The sequence below is a fragment of the Orcinus orca genome, chromosome 5 (assembly GCF_937001465.1).
Source record: "Orcinus orca chromosome 5, mOrcOrc1.1, whole genome shotgun sequence".
Taxonomy (NCBI): Eukaryota; Metazoa; Chordata; class Mammalia; order Artiodactyla; family Delphinidae; genus Orcinus; species Orcinus orca.
Window position 1 is genome coordinate 90,013,651 of NC_064563.1, and position 18,131 is coordinate 90,031,781.

At 35.9% G+C, this 18,131-nt stretch overlaps 1 protein-coding gene across 1 annotated transcript in view; it reads left to right on the forward strand.

The window, feature by feature from the left end:
• Positions 1-2,729: 2,729 nt before the first annotated feature.
• CD200R1 (CD200 receptor 1) overlaps positions 2,730-18,131 on the forward strand; it is a 32,738-nt gene continuing 17,336 nt past the window's right edge. The window contains exon 1 of the mRNA XM_004272058.3: positions 2,730-3,025. Within this exon, the coding sequence (XP_004272106.1) occupies positions 2,959-3,025 (67 nt within the window). The 5' untranslated portion in view covers positions 2,730-2,958. The remainder of the gene's footprint in view (positions 3,026-18,131) is intronic.

Sequence of the window (18,131 nt, forward strand, 5' to 3'; positions counted from 1 at the left end):
CCATGAAATAGTTACATTAGCAACTGGGTGGCAGTAGGACAGGGTAAACTGAGGGACTTGGGATTAAGCGTGTGAGTTTGTGTGTGCGCATGTGTACGCACATGCAAATGGAAGGGTAAGTCAGGCCACATATCTAAGCCAGAATGTTCACAGAGAGCAAAAATGACAAGTAGGCATTGGCCCATTACTGCAAGGATACACATCCAGAAGATTCAGCTAAGGAAGGAGGAGCAGGCAGGTACTTCAGTTATAGGCAGTCAAGACTCAAATCCAAGAGGTGAAAGAGCAGGCAATGGAGAACAAGGGGTCAGAAATAAAAGGCCGTTAGAGTCTGTGCAGTAAATATTCAAGGTCCATGCAAAGCCTTTATATAATGGGAAGGGGTCCCAAGGGCAAGATGACAACATCTTCTTGACTGGTTTCAGTTGTGGCTAAGCACGACTGTGACACAAGACAAAGAGATACACCTGACTGGAAGAAGTTTACTTCAAAAGCATTTATAGGCAGATGAATTTTTTTTTTTTTTTTTTTTAGTAAATCAACAGTGCAAATTGGGGGCATTATGTCTTAAAGCAGCTCTAACTTACTAAAGCTTACTAGGCCTTTTTGTCTTGGCTACTACAACATTAACCTGCATAACATTGTTCTGTTTGTCTCTGTGGGCACTGATTCATAATTGGCAGTACTGAAGAGGAGTTGGAAGACTGGTGGAGTAAAAGGTTTGAGTTTCTGGTTTGAGGGGTACCTTCCTCTTGATCTTGTTTCCATCTTTTGCTCTGCTTTTTGGGACCCAAGGGGCACACCTAAGGAGACTCTTTGAGATTTTTCAGAGACCTGCATATACAAGACAATCACATTTTTCTCTCATTCTGTTGACTTTCACGGCTTATGTTTGGTGGATTGTTATGCTAACAAACCTTGGTCTCTTTATTGTTCTTCCAAATACTTGCTCTGCATAAGAGGTCAAGGTGGGAGTTGGGAGGTTGGGGGGATGGGGTTTTAGGATGGAGGGGATGTAAGAGTGTGAAGAGAAGGTCTCATCCTGCCAAATCTACTTTGAGAATTCTATGGTTTTTCACACCACGCGCTTGACTCTTAACATGCTGATTGTACATTGTGGTTGGACCTGAGATGAGGGCATAGGAGTGTGTCTATTTAAAGCTGTTGCCTGAAATTTCAAGCCAGAGGAGTTAACTGGAAAGAACAGAGGGCTAGTGAACTTGAAATGTGAGTTTTACTCCCAGCTTTGTCACCAAGTCACTGGGACCTCAGGCAGATCATGTAACCCTTCTGTGCTTTAGTTTTGGCTGTGTCATTGAACAGGCATTAACATAAATGATCATCAAGAATTTTTGATGACATGAGAAAATGCTCATATCAATATAATATTAAGTGGAAAAAATAGGTCATAGACTCAATTAAGAAACTTGCCTAGTATCATCAGATTAGTAATTGTCCAGCAGAAACTCAATCCATGGTCTTCTTAAGTATTCCATGCCCTCAAGCACCTGATTTCACTGTCTTAAATTGACTCAGTGGAAGGAAAGCTTGAGAAGGGGAAGAGGGGAAATATATATAGTTTACTCTTTGGCAAGAGGCAAGATGGAACTGCTAGCTTAAAGAAAAAAATGCATGTTATTTAATTTTTTTCCTGTTTGCAATGTTTTCTTCCCCTTCCTGGGGAGTTTTGCCTTGGGGTAGGAAACTCTTAGCACATACAGGAGTTTATTCCTCCCAAACATAATCTAAATACCTATGAATAGTCACATTAAGGCAGGTGTTTTTTGTTTTTTGGTAACTCTAAATTCCAGACGTGTGGCAACTAAAGATGAGTATTTATTTGTTAATTTGGTTCAAATGATCATTCTAGCTCTTCAAACATGAAAGCGAATGGGAATAAGTACTGAATTGTGATAGACAGTATTATGCTCCCCCCAAAGATATCCGTGTCCTAACCCCTTGTATATGTGTAGCCTTACACAGGAAAAGAGACTTTGCAGATGTGATTAAGTTAAGGATTTTGAAATGGGGCTATGATCCTGGATTACCTGGGTGGTCCAATATAATCACAAAGGTCTCTATAAGAGGGAGGCAGGAGACTTACCACCAGAGAAGATATAACAAAGGAACAGGGGTGGGAATGATGCAGCCATGAGACACAGAATTCAAGTGACCCCTAGAAGCTGGAAAAGGCAAAAAACAGATTCTCTCCATGTGTCCAGAAAGAACACAGCCCTGCCAACACCTTGATATTAGCTCTATAAGATCTATTTTGGACTTCAGACCTCTAGAATTGTAAGATAATTAGTTTGTGTTGTCTTAAGCCACTCAGTTTGTGGTAATTTATTACAGTAGTAATACACTCATGATGCTTCTAGAGTTGTATGTGACTCCCATTATAGACAGTAATCACATAAGAATTTTCAAGGGAAAAATCTTTTATTCTAAACTTGATTACTGAGGCTGTACACCTCTTCAAACTGGAGATAACTGCTAAAAGTTATGATGACTGGGAAATTTACAGGATGGGTCAAATATAGAGAAATATCCTGTTTTGCTTTGTAAACCAAATTTAGACAAATCAGTTTATCTTGGGCACGTTCAATGCCTTACTGTAAAGTTTATCTGTGTACAGCAGAAGTGAGAAGAGAACCAATGAGCTGAAAGATAACTCAATCAATCCACTTCCTCCATCTTTGCTTCAGTGCTTCATACAGGAAATCTATTGCTGTGTCAAGTTCCAGAGAAGTTTCTTCTGTTCCAAGTTACTAATCAGGCTGAAACACATAGTATTGACGGAAGGGGCTATGAGGAAAGAAGTGTCGTCGTGCTGCTAATGGGCTAAGAGGATCCAGCACGGAGAAGTGGACGAGAGAGAGCCTCACCATGTCCATAGCTCCTTTTACACCTGTGTGGAGGAACAGTGCTGAGTGAAGGGCAGAAAATAAGAAAACAGAAATGCCCTGCACTTGGATAACTTCTGATCTTCAGCTACTACTGATTTTGACTCTCTACTTAGTTGCAGGTGGGTTTGAATTCTCTTTGGGAGGGTGACAGGAGAATGACTGGTGAGAAACCCGGGCTAAGCTTTTCCTGAGCTTTCTTTGCCTTTTTTGTGAAGCAGAGCATGATAAATGCCATCTGAGATATGGGGGATGGGGTTTCCATCTAAATTTACTTCACTTTATTATTCTTATTTTCCTCTTTGTCTTACTTATTTTATTTTGTGTCCTACTACACTCTACATATCTCTATAATTTGCCCCACTGCCCATTTCCTTATTCCCCCTCCCCCTTTTTTGAGCGAGATAGAATAAATTAATTTCTAGTAGCAATTCAAGTCACCTGAAAAAAGTGGCGCTATTTTCGTCTCCCCTTCTTAAAAAACTTAAATAATAATCCCAACCTGTTTATGCTCATATTGTTAACAGTATAAATTAGTAAAATTTATTGCTTTCTTGTCACTTTCGATGACCAGGCACTTTTAAAAATATAACACGTTCCGAAGTTTGGTGGTGCGTCTGTGATGTAGGTCTGTATTTATCTTTAACATGTGTGGGCTGTCAGAGACAGTTTCTGGGTTAGAAGACACGTTCTTCAACATCTAGGTTCCTGCAGGAGTTGTGGAGAACTTGGGGCTATTGCGGGGCTGTCCGGGTTTCACTATAGAGGGTTGGTAGGAGTGGGAGGGAGTTTTCAGGTTTCACTTGTAGTAGGTGGAAGCAGCTGCAAGGAAACATTTGGTTTTAAATTTTATAGTTTGGTAATTGAAGGAAGAAAAGTATTTTTTCTCATATAAATGACTTTAAAATACTATCTTCCAGCAAAACATCTGTTTTTCTGCATGTTAATCTTACTGGTGAGCACACGTGAAGTAACTATACTGTATTACTGTACTTTTCTATGGAGCATTTTCACATACTTTTTCTCCTCTGCTCTGCACAGCAACCCAGGGAAGCAGGCATAGAAGACATTTCTCCATCTTACAAAGGTAGAAACTGAGGCATAGAGAGGCGAAATGATTTTGTCCAAGGTTACACTACTAGTATATGACAGTCATACCCAGTAATAATATACATCTGTAAGCATCACTAAACATTTGAATAGGCAATTTTCCTCAATACTTAGTCATTATGCTTTTCACTAACAACTGCCACTAAGCCAATACTTAGTTATAAACTGAATGGAGTATTTACTCACTTAAAAAAAAAACCAATTGATCTGAATCTTTCAATAGTTGAGGTCTTGTTGTAGAAAGTTCTTAAAGAAACCTGTGCAGGACCCAACTTGGCAGGGAGTGTGTCAGCTAGGCAATGAGCTATTTATGTCAAGTTGCACTATGACTTTTGGGTAAAAGAAAAAAGATCAAGATTAAAACATAATCAATAATTTTGAATTTAATGCTTTAAAGGTTTGGATTTAAAAACTATTTCTAACCACAACTAGGCAATACTACAAATATCAAATCTCTGAAGTCTGTGCTTCTATAATTATAATGTTATCAGAATGTTTAGGATAAAGATATGGAAAAGCAAATTACTTTATGTGCAGTGATTTCGCATGATAAATTCACCATGAAATAATTCAGAATAATGATACGCAAAGCACTTGGGGCATGAGTTTATAACTTTATCACTAATATTTTGTTATTAATGCTGCCAAACAGAAATAACTCACTTTATTATACAAGACAAACTCACAAAGGAGAAAGAGAGCTAATGACTTCACTGTAAACAACATACTATTTTAAAAAATCCACTTACTTTATTTTTACTTATTTGCTTATAAATTCAAGCAGTGTGGTAGTTGATAGACAAAGGTGATAGGCAAAATTTATTACGAAAATACCTGAGAGGGAAAAATAAAAACAATGCTAATCCTCCACTGCAGAGTAAAGCTCTCCAACCCTGTGTCTAGTCCCCTTCCCTCAAACTCCCTTTACCCCACACCACTTCTTTTTTACTTTATTCTATTGTCTTCTAGATTTTTTTCTTGTGTTCAAATTATATTTTGACGTCCCCATCAAAATCTTTTATAAAAGATTCTATCTTTTATAACGATATATAATCTCACAGATATTGAGATTATGAGGTTACTGAAAAGGAATCCTCCACCTTTTTTCTTCTTTGGGCTAATTTTGACCATTTGTTATGATCTCCCAGTAGGGGGCAGGCAGTAACAAGAAGAGGAGATAAAAATCAAGGCAGGGCTGTTTGGTAGCTTCCGCAGGTTTGCAAAAAACCGAAAAAGAGATTAAAAGCAATTGAGAAAAAGAAGCTGTTTGTCCTCATTAATTTCAGTCTTCTCTTCCTTTTCTAATTTGTGATAGCTGTGAATTTACACATTATGGTAATTTTTAGGTGTGGTTTCCTCTAAACATCCATGCTTAAACAATTGATAAATGAACCAAAAGTCTTTATATAGAGTCTTGTATATAGAGTGTGTGTGTGTGTGTGTGTGTGTGTGTGTGTGTGTGTGTGTGTGTGTGTGAATAGGGCCTAAAAATTGTTAGCAATCTAAATTAGAGAGATCAAGCTAAGACGAAACAAACGGAGAACATTTTCAATCATTCAGTCTTGAAACTGTGTATGAATCTAGTAAAAATCCAAAGATAGGAGAAATTATGGTGGGTTGGACTTACTGAAGCCTTTATGGAAGAGATGGGTCTTGAATGATAGGTTTGGATAGATGCGGAAAGGCAGAGATAGAAAGTGGGAGGAGGAGACGTGTAGCATGGTCAAAGGCAAAGTTGTTCAGGGAGAAAAAGAACTCTTAGCTTGATGGATCAGAGATTGTTTGTTATATGACTGCAGGAAATAAGGCTGAATTTCAGGGGTCCTTGATCTCTAAACAAAGAAACTTGGATACTGTACACTAGTCAGGAAAATAATATAATAAAACAATATTTTGGAGAAAAATGTGGCATCGGTATCTCACTGAGTGGGAGTGGCACTTGGTAAAGCTTTATTGTGAAGCAGAGGCAAGAGCTCCTACCCTTGAGTTTACATTTTAGGAAGGCCCATGACATTACTGAGAGGCATTGGCAGCTGAGAAGGGAAGTTTCTTTGCGGAGGAAGATGTTAAATTCAGTATAGAGAGGGCAAACACATAGGATGAAAATCCCTATGAGTACTTGGAAGTATAGCACATCCAGAATTTGTGGATGGAGGATCCCACAAAGAGAGTACACATGAAGAGATAAAAATAATAGAATAAACTCTAGAGATTTTTGGATTTGGGTCCTAGGAGTGATAATTATTTCTTCCTCTCTATAACAGAGAGTAAGATCTGAGAAGAGATGGGAAGGGAGACAATCTGCCGTATAAATGGAATGCTTCACTTTAAATAAGAGGACAGACACTCTTCTGAAATTTCAGAGTAAGACGAGAAGTTGGATGTAAGGACGCTAATAGGTTGAGGATAGAAATAAGGAAATGGGAACAAATGAGAGTTCCACAGTAGATAAATTCCCTCCCAATAAAGTCATGAGTATTTCAGTTAATGGTGCTAGTTAATAAGATAATTCAGTTTTCATTTGGTTTTATGTTGTATCTGAATAGGGATTAAAATATAGTAACTTTTAATATATACTTTTGCCTCTTCCCCCTTGTTGTCATCAACACACATTTGATAATTCCTAAATGGGATTAGGGAGCAGATCTGTGGTTATGAAATGACTTTGGACTGTGTGATGCTAATTGCTCCTAAGAATCAAACCATTACTTTTTTTTATAGTTATAAACATTAAAAGTTGAGTTTTGAGCAGAGAATGTTTATTAGCGAGGACCCTTGGAAGAAACAGCTGGAAAGTAGGACAAGGGAGCAGAGGGAGAAGTCCATCAGCAATCTTAACCATGACCCTCATCTGACCCCTCATGGGGGTCTCTAGAGTTAGAGTGGCTCCAGAGAGACTCTGCATTGAATCAAAATGGCTGGGGCTTTATACCTCCAAATTAGTCAACGGATGTGGGCTGCCCTGGGAAAAGTCTGACTGTGCGTGAGATAACTGAGGTGATCTCCGAAGATGCTGAGAACTGAAGGCTGGCTGCTGACAGTGCTCCTATAGCAGCAGGAGCAGAAACTCATTCCTCGAATAGGATTCGGGTACACATACTATCTCCATCATAGCTGCCATTTCCAGGGCTCTTCATTCCTTCCTGAATTTCTGTCTGGTGTTATTTCCCTTCAACCTAAATAATTTCTATTATCATCACTAGTAGTGTAGTTCTGCTGGTGAAGAGTTCTCTTAGTTTCATTTTATCTGAATATGCTTCATTCTTGCATATTTATTCTTGCATATTTTTGCTGGATGTATTCAGCAAAAATTCTGGTTGACCTTTTTTTCTTTCAGCACTTTAAAAATGTTGTTTCACTATTTCTGATGAGAAGTTGGCAGACTCAAAACATTGTTCCTCTGACTATAATGAGTCATTTTTTTTCTGGCCGCTTTAAAGATCTCCTTATTGTCAGTTTCACCACATATAATGTGTCTATGTATAGTTATTTTCATATTTTCCTGCTTGAGGATTACTGAGATTCTTGAATCTGTAAATTTATGCTTTTCAGTAAATTCAGGGAAATTTTTAATCACTGTTTTCTTCAAATATTTTATCTATCAACTTTCTATGCTACTTCATTGCAGGTCCCTATAGCTATTATAGGTTTTTTTTTTCAGTTTTTTTTTTTCTCTCTGCTCTTCAGATTGGATAACTTCTATTGATATATTTTTAAGTTTGCTAACAACTTCCTCTCTCACTTCTCTTAAGGCCATCCACTGAATATTTTATTTCAGATATTGTATTTTTCAATTTTAGAGTTTCCATTTATTTTGTAACTTGTCTCTTTTCATTCTGTTGAGATTTTTTGTTTTTTCATTCATTGTGAATCTATTTTCTTTTATATCACTGAGCATAGCTTAATATTTACTTTATGGTCCTTTTCTGATAATTGCAGTATCTGTGTCAATTTGAGGTTGATTTCTCTTTAATGTATTTTTTTTCTTCTAAGAATGGGCCACATTTCGCTGGTTCTCTGTAGGGTGAGTAATTTTGTTTAGATTGTGAATATTACATCTTAGAGGCTATATTCTGTTATATTACTTTGTTGATTTTTTTCCCCCAGAAAACATTTACCTTGGTGGAACTCAAACTAAAAACTCTCTCAGACAGTATTTTATTTCATTATTTTTTTTTAAAAAAATGTATTTATTTAGGCTGCACCAGGTCTTAATTGTGGCATGCAGGATGTTTGTTGTGGCACGCGGACCTCTTAGTTGCGGCATGTGAACTTTTAGCTGCGGCATGTGAAATCTTAGTTGTGGCATGCATGCAGATCTAGTTCCCTGACCAGGGTTTGAACCCGGGCCCCCTGCATTGGAGCGTAGAGCCCTACCCACTGGGCCACCAGGGAAGTCTGATCTCTTGGACAGTATTTTAAATCTCAGTGCTTTTACCTTTAGCTAGTTGGCTTCAAGTGTGCCCTGCCATGTGGGGCTTGGGGTCAGCCAGAGAGGTGGGTACAGTTTATACACAGAATTTAGAACTCTAGCTCTCTGCCTCTCTCAATTTCAAGAGACCAAGGTTGCCCTGAAATTTATATTCTTGTTCTTCAGAGAACTGTGGGTTTTCTATTAGAGTTTTAGCTGTCCAGTGTCATGCCAACTGCAGCCTTTCCTGGGACTAGAAGTGGTAAATATGGGAAACTTTCTTTCAAGGATTGATACCTCTCAAGAATCTTCTTGCTTTTTCTACTTGCCAGTGGCTTCAAATAGTTGTTTTTCTATTTGGTCCAGAATTTGTGGTTGTTATGTGTGGAAGCTTACTTGTCCATAAACAAAGTAGAACTTTCTTCAAATCTATGTCTTTTTAATATCATTGTGTTTTTACCAAGTGATATTGATTTGGTTAGTTGTATTATCTTGGACATTTAGATCGAATGTATTATATTATTAAATGCCTTTTTGTTTTCTAAATTTCATCCATGCCTTGACTATTTTGGTGCTTTTCATTTTTCTCAAGAAAATCTCACTCTCCTTTCCCTCGTTTTCTAGATTCTTATATATCTCTGTATTGGACTTAAAGATCCGTCATGAGATATAATTCTAACCGCTAGCTATGTCATCTTTAAGAAATTACTTGTCCCCCCTTTAAACAGTAATTTCCTCATTTGTGAAATAAAGGAGATGCATGACACTATTGAGAAGTATTGAGTTTTCAGACAGGAAGGATTTTAGAAACTTTCAAATTAAATTCTTTCATTTTATACATGGGCAAATAAAGCTCAGAAATGTTTAAGGAGTTACTAAAGACATTACCCAACTTTTTAGTGGATGAGCTGAGCTTGGAAATCCTCCATAGCACCAAAAAATAGAGGGGAAAATGGATGTGGCAAGTATATGTGGGAGAATCTATGGTTTTTTAGATGTGATGTACTTGAAGTAACAGCAAGCATTCAAGTGAAGAGAAATAGCAGCTTAAGGGTTGAGATTTTTGTTTAGGAAAAATAAGTCAAGGCTAGCATGTGGGCTAGTTTTTCTGTCAGTCAATAAGTAAGTGGGTGTCTGCCATGTGTCAGACACTATGCTTCATGCTGCAGATACCTGAATAAGACAGACATTGATCCTGCTCTCATGGACCTTAGAATCTGGTAAGAAAGGTAGATATTAACTAAATCATCGCAAATAATTAAACAATATGAAATGTGTAAAGAGAAGTATAGGGTGGCATGGAAATGTGTAATTGGTAAGTCTGATCTGGTCTGAGGGTCAGGGAAGACTGCCCTGTGGAAGTGAGGTTTAAGATGAAGATGAGCAGAAAATAGCTAGGCAAGGAGGGTTGAGGGGATGAACATTCCAGAGAGTCAAACAGCCTGTACGAGGGCAGAGGGAGCTAAACTGTGACTGAAGTGGTAAAACAAGGAGAAAGCAACTGTGTCGAGGCCCAATTCAAATTCTGGAGGTGGGAAAGGATGGTGAGAGAAGGTGTAAAGGGAGAGAGGAGCAGGCGAGACTTGGGGCAATACCTTTATTAAGGTGCCTGAGGAGACAGGCAGGCTTGCAAATGAGACAGAGAGAAGCACAGGGTACTGGTAGAGGTGAAGGAAGGGGTTTTAGAGGGAGAGGAAAATAATAGCATCAAAGTATGCCAAGCAACTCAGGAACATAAGCACTGAAGAAAGGTCTAAAGTTTGACTGTAAAGGGCCTGGTAACCTTCAAAATTGTGGTTTGAATGGAAGGGTATAAGAGTCACAAATTGCTGACACAGAGGATGGAGTGGGTGGGGGGGAAACTGAGACTGTGGGCTTAGACCACTAATTCTATGTTAATTTTCTATCAATATAGGGGGAGCCTGAGTGTGTCCAAACTTTGTCATTGGAGAACAGTCAGTGATTCGGTAAAGATATTTTCCCAAACAGGGTGTTCGCATATGCAGTTTTAAATTGTTTAGTGATTTCTTTTCTTTGTCCTTGCCATTTTGTTACTTTACCATGAAATACTATGACATCTTTCCCTACAATTTATCTACTACGTAATATGGGAGTATCTGGTTATAGGATTTATTTTTGTGGTATTGACAATTTTTGAAAAAATGTTCAAGTAGTAAATAGTGGTAGATTCAAAATTATTAAATCTAGTTGTTTTTATTCTCCAAAATATCATTCTATCTGTCTTTTATTGGCTCTCTCCTACATGTTACCCAGAGGTTGTTCTAAGCCAGTAATTTTAAGCTAGTTGCCGGACAGAGTCACCCGCAGGGCCTAAAGTATTAAAGATACAGTGGTGGCATCTTAAGCCTACTTAATCAGACCTTTCAGGGCATCTGGACTTTCACAAATCTTTGCAGGTTATTCTGATGGGAGCTAGGATTAAGAACACTGTTTTAGGTCTTTCTTCATTACCCAAACTATCCCTGTTGTCCCAGATCTACAGGCTGCTATAGATCAGATTCTGTTCACCTTCAGATTTACCCATCATCCAATGTGGACTTTAACTTCCCCAAATGATAAGGTTTCTGAGGGCCAACGCCTTGCCTTATTCATTCTACCATCCCCAGAGCTCTGCACAGCTACCTGAAGCTGAGTACGTATACTCAGAAAACGTCTGTCAACCTAAACTTCCTCAAAATGTCTCTTGTATCTGTAACCACTCTTGCCCTTTATGCTTCTCTCTCAGAAACCAAGTGTCAGTCTTCAAAAGCAAGCCTCTACTTTGTTTGTCTCATCTCCTCCCACTACCTTTAGGATCCTGCTTTACCAGTTAGCCTCCTTCATTCTTGCAACTTCTAGCGCTCCCTCTTTCTGTCTACAAATATGCTATGTTCTCCTCTCTTCTTAAATACCCTCTCAGTCCTCATAGTTCCAGATATTGCCCCATATCTCTCTTTCAGGTTTGACATGAAAGGATAAAGCCACTGTCCCATTCTCCATATCTCCCATACCTTCAAGGTCAAACTTCTTGAAAGAGCAAGTCTACATTTGTTGACAATTGCTTCTGCTTGGCCCCTTGCAAACTGTTCTACCCCTCCCTCTGTACTATAACACTACTTTCTTACAGCTCCTAAATGTCTCTGATGACCTTGTTAGCAAACCATAAAGCCTCTTAGTCCTTACTTTAAGACTTTTCATACACGATTTGACCTTGAGTATTTCTGTCTTGAAATCTCTTTCCCTGGCTTCAAGACACTGCATTTACTTTCTACTTTTCCTCATCATTTCTGCTAACTTCACTTCCTCCAACAGATCCCTAATTTTAAATGTTTTCAAGACTCTGGTTGTGGCCTCTTCTCTAATTTCCACAACAGAGACAGCAATTTGGCAGCCCGTGGGCTGGATCTGGCTTGAAGAGACTTTTGACTGGTTCATGTAATATTTTTAAAAATTTGAATTTGTTGCCAATATTTTTAAATTGGGAGATTTTACCCCAAAACCCTGAGATAGTGTCTGGGGTTGCTGTGAGGATTAAGCTAAATGATATACATAAAACACTTAATACTGTGTCTGAATTTTACAAACATTAAAAAAAATCGTATCAATAATTATTTTGCAGTTTCCAAAGCTCTTTCATAGATATTATTTTATAACTTATTTAATTGGCCCCTACAGATAGACTTTTTGGTTGTTTCTAGTTTTTTTTTTTTCTTGGAATTAAAAACTATGCTGGAATTAATATCCTAGAACATAAGGCATACCTTGGAGATATTGTGGGTTCAGTTCCAGACCACCACAATAAAGTGAATATTGCAATAAAGTGAGTCATACAAACTTTTTGGTTTCTCAGTGCATATAAAAGTTATGTCTACACTATACTGTAGTCTATTAAGTGTGCAATAACATTATGTCTAAAAAACAATGTACATACCTTAATTTAAAAACGTTATTACTAAAAAATGTTAACCATCATCTGACAACACAGGGTTGCCACAAAACTTCAATTTGTAAAAATCTTAGTAAAGTGAAGCACAGTAAAAGGAGATATGTCTGTATCTTTGTATATTTGATATGCGCATATATTCATGATCTGTCCACTGAACACACTGACCCTTGTGATCACTGATACACATTTGTACAACATCTTCCATGAGCTAGGGAACAAATCTGTCTTCATTAACTAGTTTTGGACTATGTGATGGTAACTGCCTCAAAAAAATTAGCCCAACAATATGGCTTTCATTAATACTGTGTCCTAATAAAATGATGCAGACTTTGTGACTATCGTCACACACACAAAAATTATTCCCAGAAATATGGTTTTTATTATCATTGTATCCTATCCATGTTTCTTTTCCAAATGGCTAATTAGTTCTCCTAGTATCATTTATCAGTGATATAAATAATCATCCTTCCCCTTACTAATTTAAATGACCACTGTTATCAGATACTAAATTCCCATATGTGTAGATAAAGCAGCTGAGGTTCAGAGAGTAATCTGTGCAAAATTACAGAGGTAATAAATGGAGGAGCCAAAATGTTAGTTGATTTTCTTACTCTAATTTTGGTGGTTTTTTTTCTATTTTTGTCTCTGTTAAAACCTTGGGTTTTTACCCAATATTTTGTTTACTGAACACCTAATTAGGTGTTGTCTGCTACTAAATTAATGTATTTTAAAACATAAATCACTTTCACACTGTAAGAACACGAAATATATGTTGTGATACCAGGATCAATTGTTGACATTATTATGTTAAAAAACGTAAGTATTCTTGTGTTTCTTTGTACTTATTTTAATTTTCTTGTATAGTGACATATATAATATATATTGCAGAGTATGATATATGTGCATTTTAAAGAACAATTATACAGTGAATATCTATGTAAATTAAGACATAGACTGTTGCCAATTCTTCCTCAATTATAGCTCCCAAACTTTGCTCTAAAGGTAGCCATTATCTTTTGGGATAATCATTCTCTTTGGTGTATAATCATTCCCTGGTTTTTTTTTACATTTTACCAAGTACATATGTAGTCCCTAACAATAAAATTTATTTTGCCTTTTTTTTTGGTATTGTGCATAAATGGAATCATACTATGTATATTATAACTACATTTATTTAGTCAATATTATGTTTGAGATTTAACTATATTTAAGTATGTAGCTGCTGTTCATTAATATAAATAATTTTTATCATAAAGTTTTAGATGTTTGCAAAATAGTTTTTTTTCCCCTGGAAAAATTCTGGTGCAGAAATAACAAATATGATTTAAAATAAAAAATTTCGTGTTTTACATTTCAGTTTCTTTCCTTTTTGGAGGCAAGGATCATGTTAATTGAAATATTAAGCTATGAGACAGATGAAGGAGATAGTTTTAATTTTAAAAGGCATGTTTCATTTTATATTGCCAAAATGGCAAACATTTATTTATTTTTTCTCTTCTGTTTCCGTAGGAAAATACATTTGTCTCAGGGAAAAAATCCTGAAATCATTATGGGAGACTAGATTTATAGCAAAAGCTGAAACTATCTTTTTTTTTAGCCCTGGTCTTTCTTCAGATCCTAGTATATTCCCTCCAGATACATGTTCTCTGCACATAAAATTACTTTTATTTGGAATATTCTCCTCTCATTCTCTTTCTTATTATCAGCTTCTTGTTCATTGGGCCATGTATTAATCACCTATCGCTGCATAATAAATTAGCCCCTAACAAATATTTATATTCTCACAGTGAGCCAGCAGTGAGTGAGAGAGAAAACACCAGGACAGAAGCCACAGTCTTTTTATAACTTAATCTTCGCAGTGACATTCTATCACTTCTGCTGTATTCTATTTGTTAGAAGTGAGTTAGTAAATCCAGCCCACACTCAAGAGAAGGGGATTTTACAAAGACACGAATACCAGGAAGAGGGAACAGTAGGCGCCATCTTAGAGGCTGCCTACCATGCCTCAGTACTAGGATAAGTTACTCAAGGTACATTTTATGTACTTTTCATTTATTGCTATTGCAATTTCACATAATTATTTGATTATTTGGTTAATGTGTATTGTCCCCATTAGATTGGAAGCTCCATGATAAATGGGCATTTATTGAGTGCCTAGCTATTGTAACTGAATAAATAAATATTATTAATGCAGCTTCCAGTTTCCCTCCACCAGTCCAAAAAGCTCTTATATATGTGATAGGTGGTCACTAAGATACCATCTCAATGAAAACTAGTGAAAGAAGGCAGAAAGAAACCTATTTCCTTTCTTCCAAAATTTCTTGTAAAATTAGTGCATTACTTTTCAGGTAGCTTTAGTAGAGAAAAAGATCACATGAGTCTGTTATTCCAACCATTCCTGCTTGCTATTTAGAAAATAAAATTGGGGGGAAATTGGCTATGCTTTCAATTATTCTTACAGGGGTGGGAGTACTTTTAAATTATATATCAGAAAAAAAAATTGTAAATTAGGATCCCTTCCCCCAAAGTTACAAAGTTTATGGATTTTCTGGCCAATTATCATGGACTTCCACTAGTTCCCAACATGAAAATCATTGCATTAGAAGCAGAAATAGAATTAGACTATTTGGATGACAATTCATCTTATTTTCAGGACCTCTGAAGAAAACAATTCAATGTCTCTTCTTGCTTGAATCCTTTCATAACTCTAAAAACTGTTGGGAAATAATACTTTTATGTCTAACCTATATCCACAATATGCAGTTTTATATAACACAGTACAAACATACTAACTAAAATGTTAAGCTTGATATTTTAAGCTTTCTGGAGCCAAAAAGTTATAGTAAAGTTTTCTATACTGTATTTACTTCACCATACTGGTGATTAGAAAAAGTTATGTGCTCAGTATAGCTAAATAAAGTTCTTCTGGCAATGTAATTTTAATTTTCTTTGTGTGACTAAGATCTCAGTCTCAGAGTTGCATTTATTTTAAATGAAACTTGAATCTTTAGGAGAGATGTACGGTTTCCTTTTTACTGGGTTTAAAACCTCAGTTTGTAATGTTCATTGGATACCTTTCACTAGTTATTCCTTACTTATTAAGTAAGGATGACAGTCTGTGTTTTGCAGAGGAGAGAACTAGAGTAAATAAATTCATTTAATTATTTATAATGATTCAGGGAAGAAGCACAGTAAGAAGTAAAACTCATATCCCTCATATTTTCCTGCCACTGCTTAATCCAAAATCGTCCTGTTCTGTATTTATTATGATAACTTGCAGAGTTTTGAAGTCTGAGAGCTTGAAACACCAAATATTTTCCTTGTGTAAAATATCAGAATATTCTCACAGATTTCAGTGTATTGAAATATATTCAATATATTTGTATTCTATGTTCCTTTTCTAAAAGAGTTGATAGTAAGTTCATTAAATGTTAAATAACAATAAAGATGACAAGATGCAAAGACCATAATAAGCAATAAGAATGACTTCTAATTAGTTCAATACTAGCATAGAAGCCTCAAGTTTTGGAGAGAAATATCAGAAGAAACGTAAAAATAAAGCTATTCTACATTATTCTCTTTTACAGCTATATGGTAATTTTATTAGAGCATAGCCAGATACTTTAAGCTACAGTTTTGCTTCAATTTTAGAATTCTTTTAGCTTAAAATTCATTTGATCAGACTCTTTACTGCTTGTTTGTATTCTCCCCAAACCTTGCCAATGAATGAAAGGGCAGAAAAATCTTTAATTTTTTGTTTTCCATCTTCATACATTAGAAATAATAATCTAAGTCACTATACTGACTATTTAAGTATGGCATAATCCATGTTCTATTTTGGTTAATAACAGTTACTGAATCAGAGGTTTTTATCGAGAATGGTGAAATTATCAGAAATGCCTATCTCTAACTTTTTTAGTCAGTAGAGCCCAGCAGAGCACAGGATTTTACAATAGATAAAAACTGTTAAGTAGCACAAAAAAACCACGTGCTGTTTCTGAGAGCCTTTTTCACTCACTGGAGGAAGCCTTTGGAGTATGGGTTTGCACAGTCAATGCCTATACAGTGTCTACTGTGTAGGTGGTATATGCTTGCTCAGGCATATGACAAGGACGATTTGGGAAAGAAAACTCAAAGTGAGTGCTCAAAGTGACTAAGAGGTTTCGTTAGTAGTCAAATCACAAAACATCTTACTTCTACTGATGATTTTGACTTAGATGGAAAAGGGTTTTTTTTAAACAGTATTTTCAGTGCCAAGGTTTTTCATTTGTATTTTCTTTTATGTTTATTTGTGTAAAAGCATGTTCTAATATTATGTATGTTACAACCTGATGTTTCTGATATTATTTTAAATTAAATCTAGGGATAATTTATGTACAATTAACTGCGTCCGTTTAAAAGGTACATTATGATGAGTTTTGACAGTTGTATATATCTGTGATCATCATCGCAAACAAGATACAAAACATTTCTATCATTCCCAAAATATTCCTCCATGTATATTGGTAGTCCATCCTTGTCTTCATTCCCATATCTTCAGGCAACCACTGATCTGCCGTTTGTCACCATAAATTAGTTAGCGTTTTACATTAGTAGTACTCTTTTGTGTAGTGTGTAGTGTACTCTTTTGTGTCTGCCTTATTTCACTCAAGGGAATGATTTTGAGATTCATCAATGTTGTGTGTATTCCTTTTCATTGCTGAATAGTATCCCATTGTATGGATAACTAATTTATCTATTTGCTGACTGGCATTTGGGTTGTTTCTAGCTTCTGGTTATTTGTGAATAAAGCTGCTATGAACATTCATGCACAAGTCTTTGTGTGGACATATGTTTTTATTTCTCCTGGGTAAATACTTAGGATTGGAATGGTGAGGTTATAAATGGGCATATGTTTGACTTTTGAAAAAACTGCCAGAAATTTTCTAGTGCAGTTATACTTTTTTACATTCCCATTTATAATGTGTGAGAGTTCCAACTGCTTCACATTCTTGCCAATATATATTATCAGTCTCTTTAACTTTAGCCATACTTATAGGTGTGTAATCATTATCTCACTGTGATTTAAGTCTGTATTTCCTCTACGATTACTAATGTTGAACATCTTTTTGTGTATTTATTGGCAATTTGAATATATTATTGGTGAAGTGTCTGTTCAAGTCATTTGCCTGTTTTTTAATATTGATTTTTAAAATTATTGAATTGTAAAAGTTCTTCACATATTCTACATAGCAGTTTTTTGTTAAATACCTGTATTATAAATACTTTCTCCTAATCTGTGGTTTCCCTTTTCATTTTCTTAATGTTCTTTTTCAAAGACCAAAAGTTTTAAATTTTGATAATGTCCAGTTTATCAAATTTTATTTCATGGTTTGTTATTTTGTATTATAAGAAATCTTTGTATATGCCAAAGTCACAGAGATTATCTCCTATGTTTTCTTCTAGAAGTACTACAGTCTCAGCTTTTTACATTTAAGTCAATAATCAAATTTAAGGTAATTTTTTGTATATGTTATTAAGTAGTGGTTAAACATTTTTTTTCATCTTACATACGGATATCTAGCTGTTCCACCATCTGTTGTATAAAAGACTTTTCTTTTCCTTTTAAATTGCCCTAACATTTTTGGTGATAATCAATAGACCACAAATGTGTGAGTTTATTTCCAGACTCTCTATTCCGCTCTATTGAAGTATGTGCCTATCCTTTAGCCAATGCCAGACTGCCTTGATCAGTGCAGCTTCAGAGTAAAGCTTGAAATTA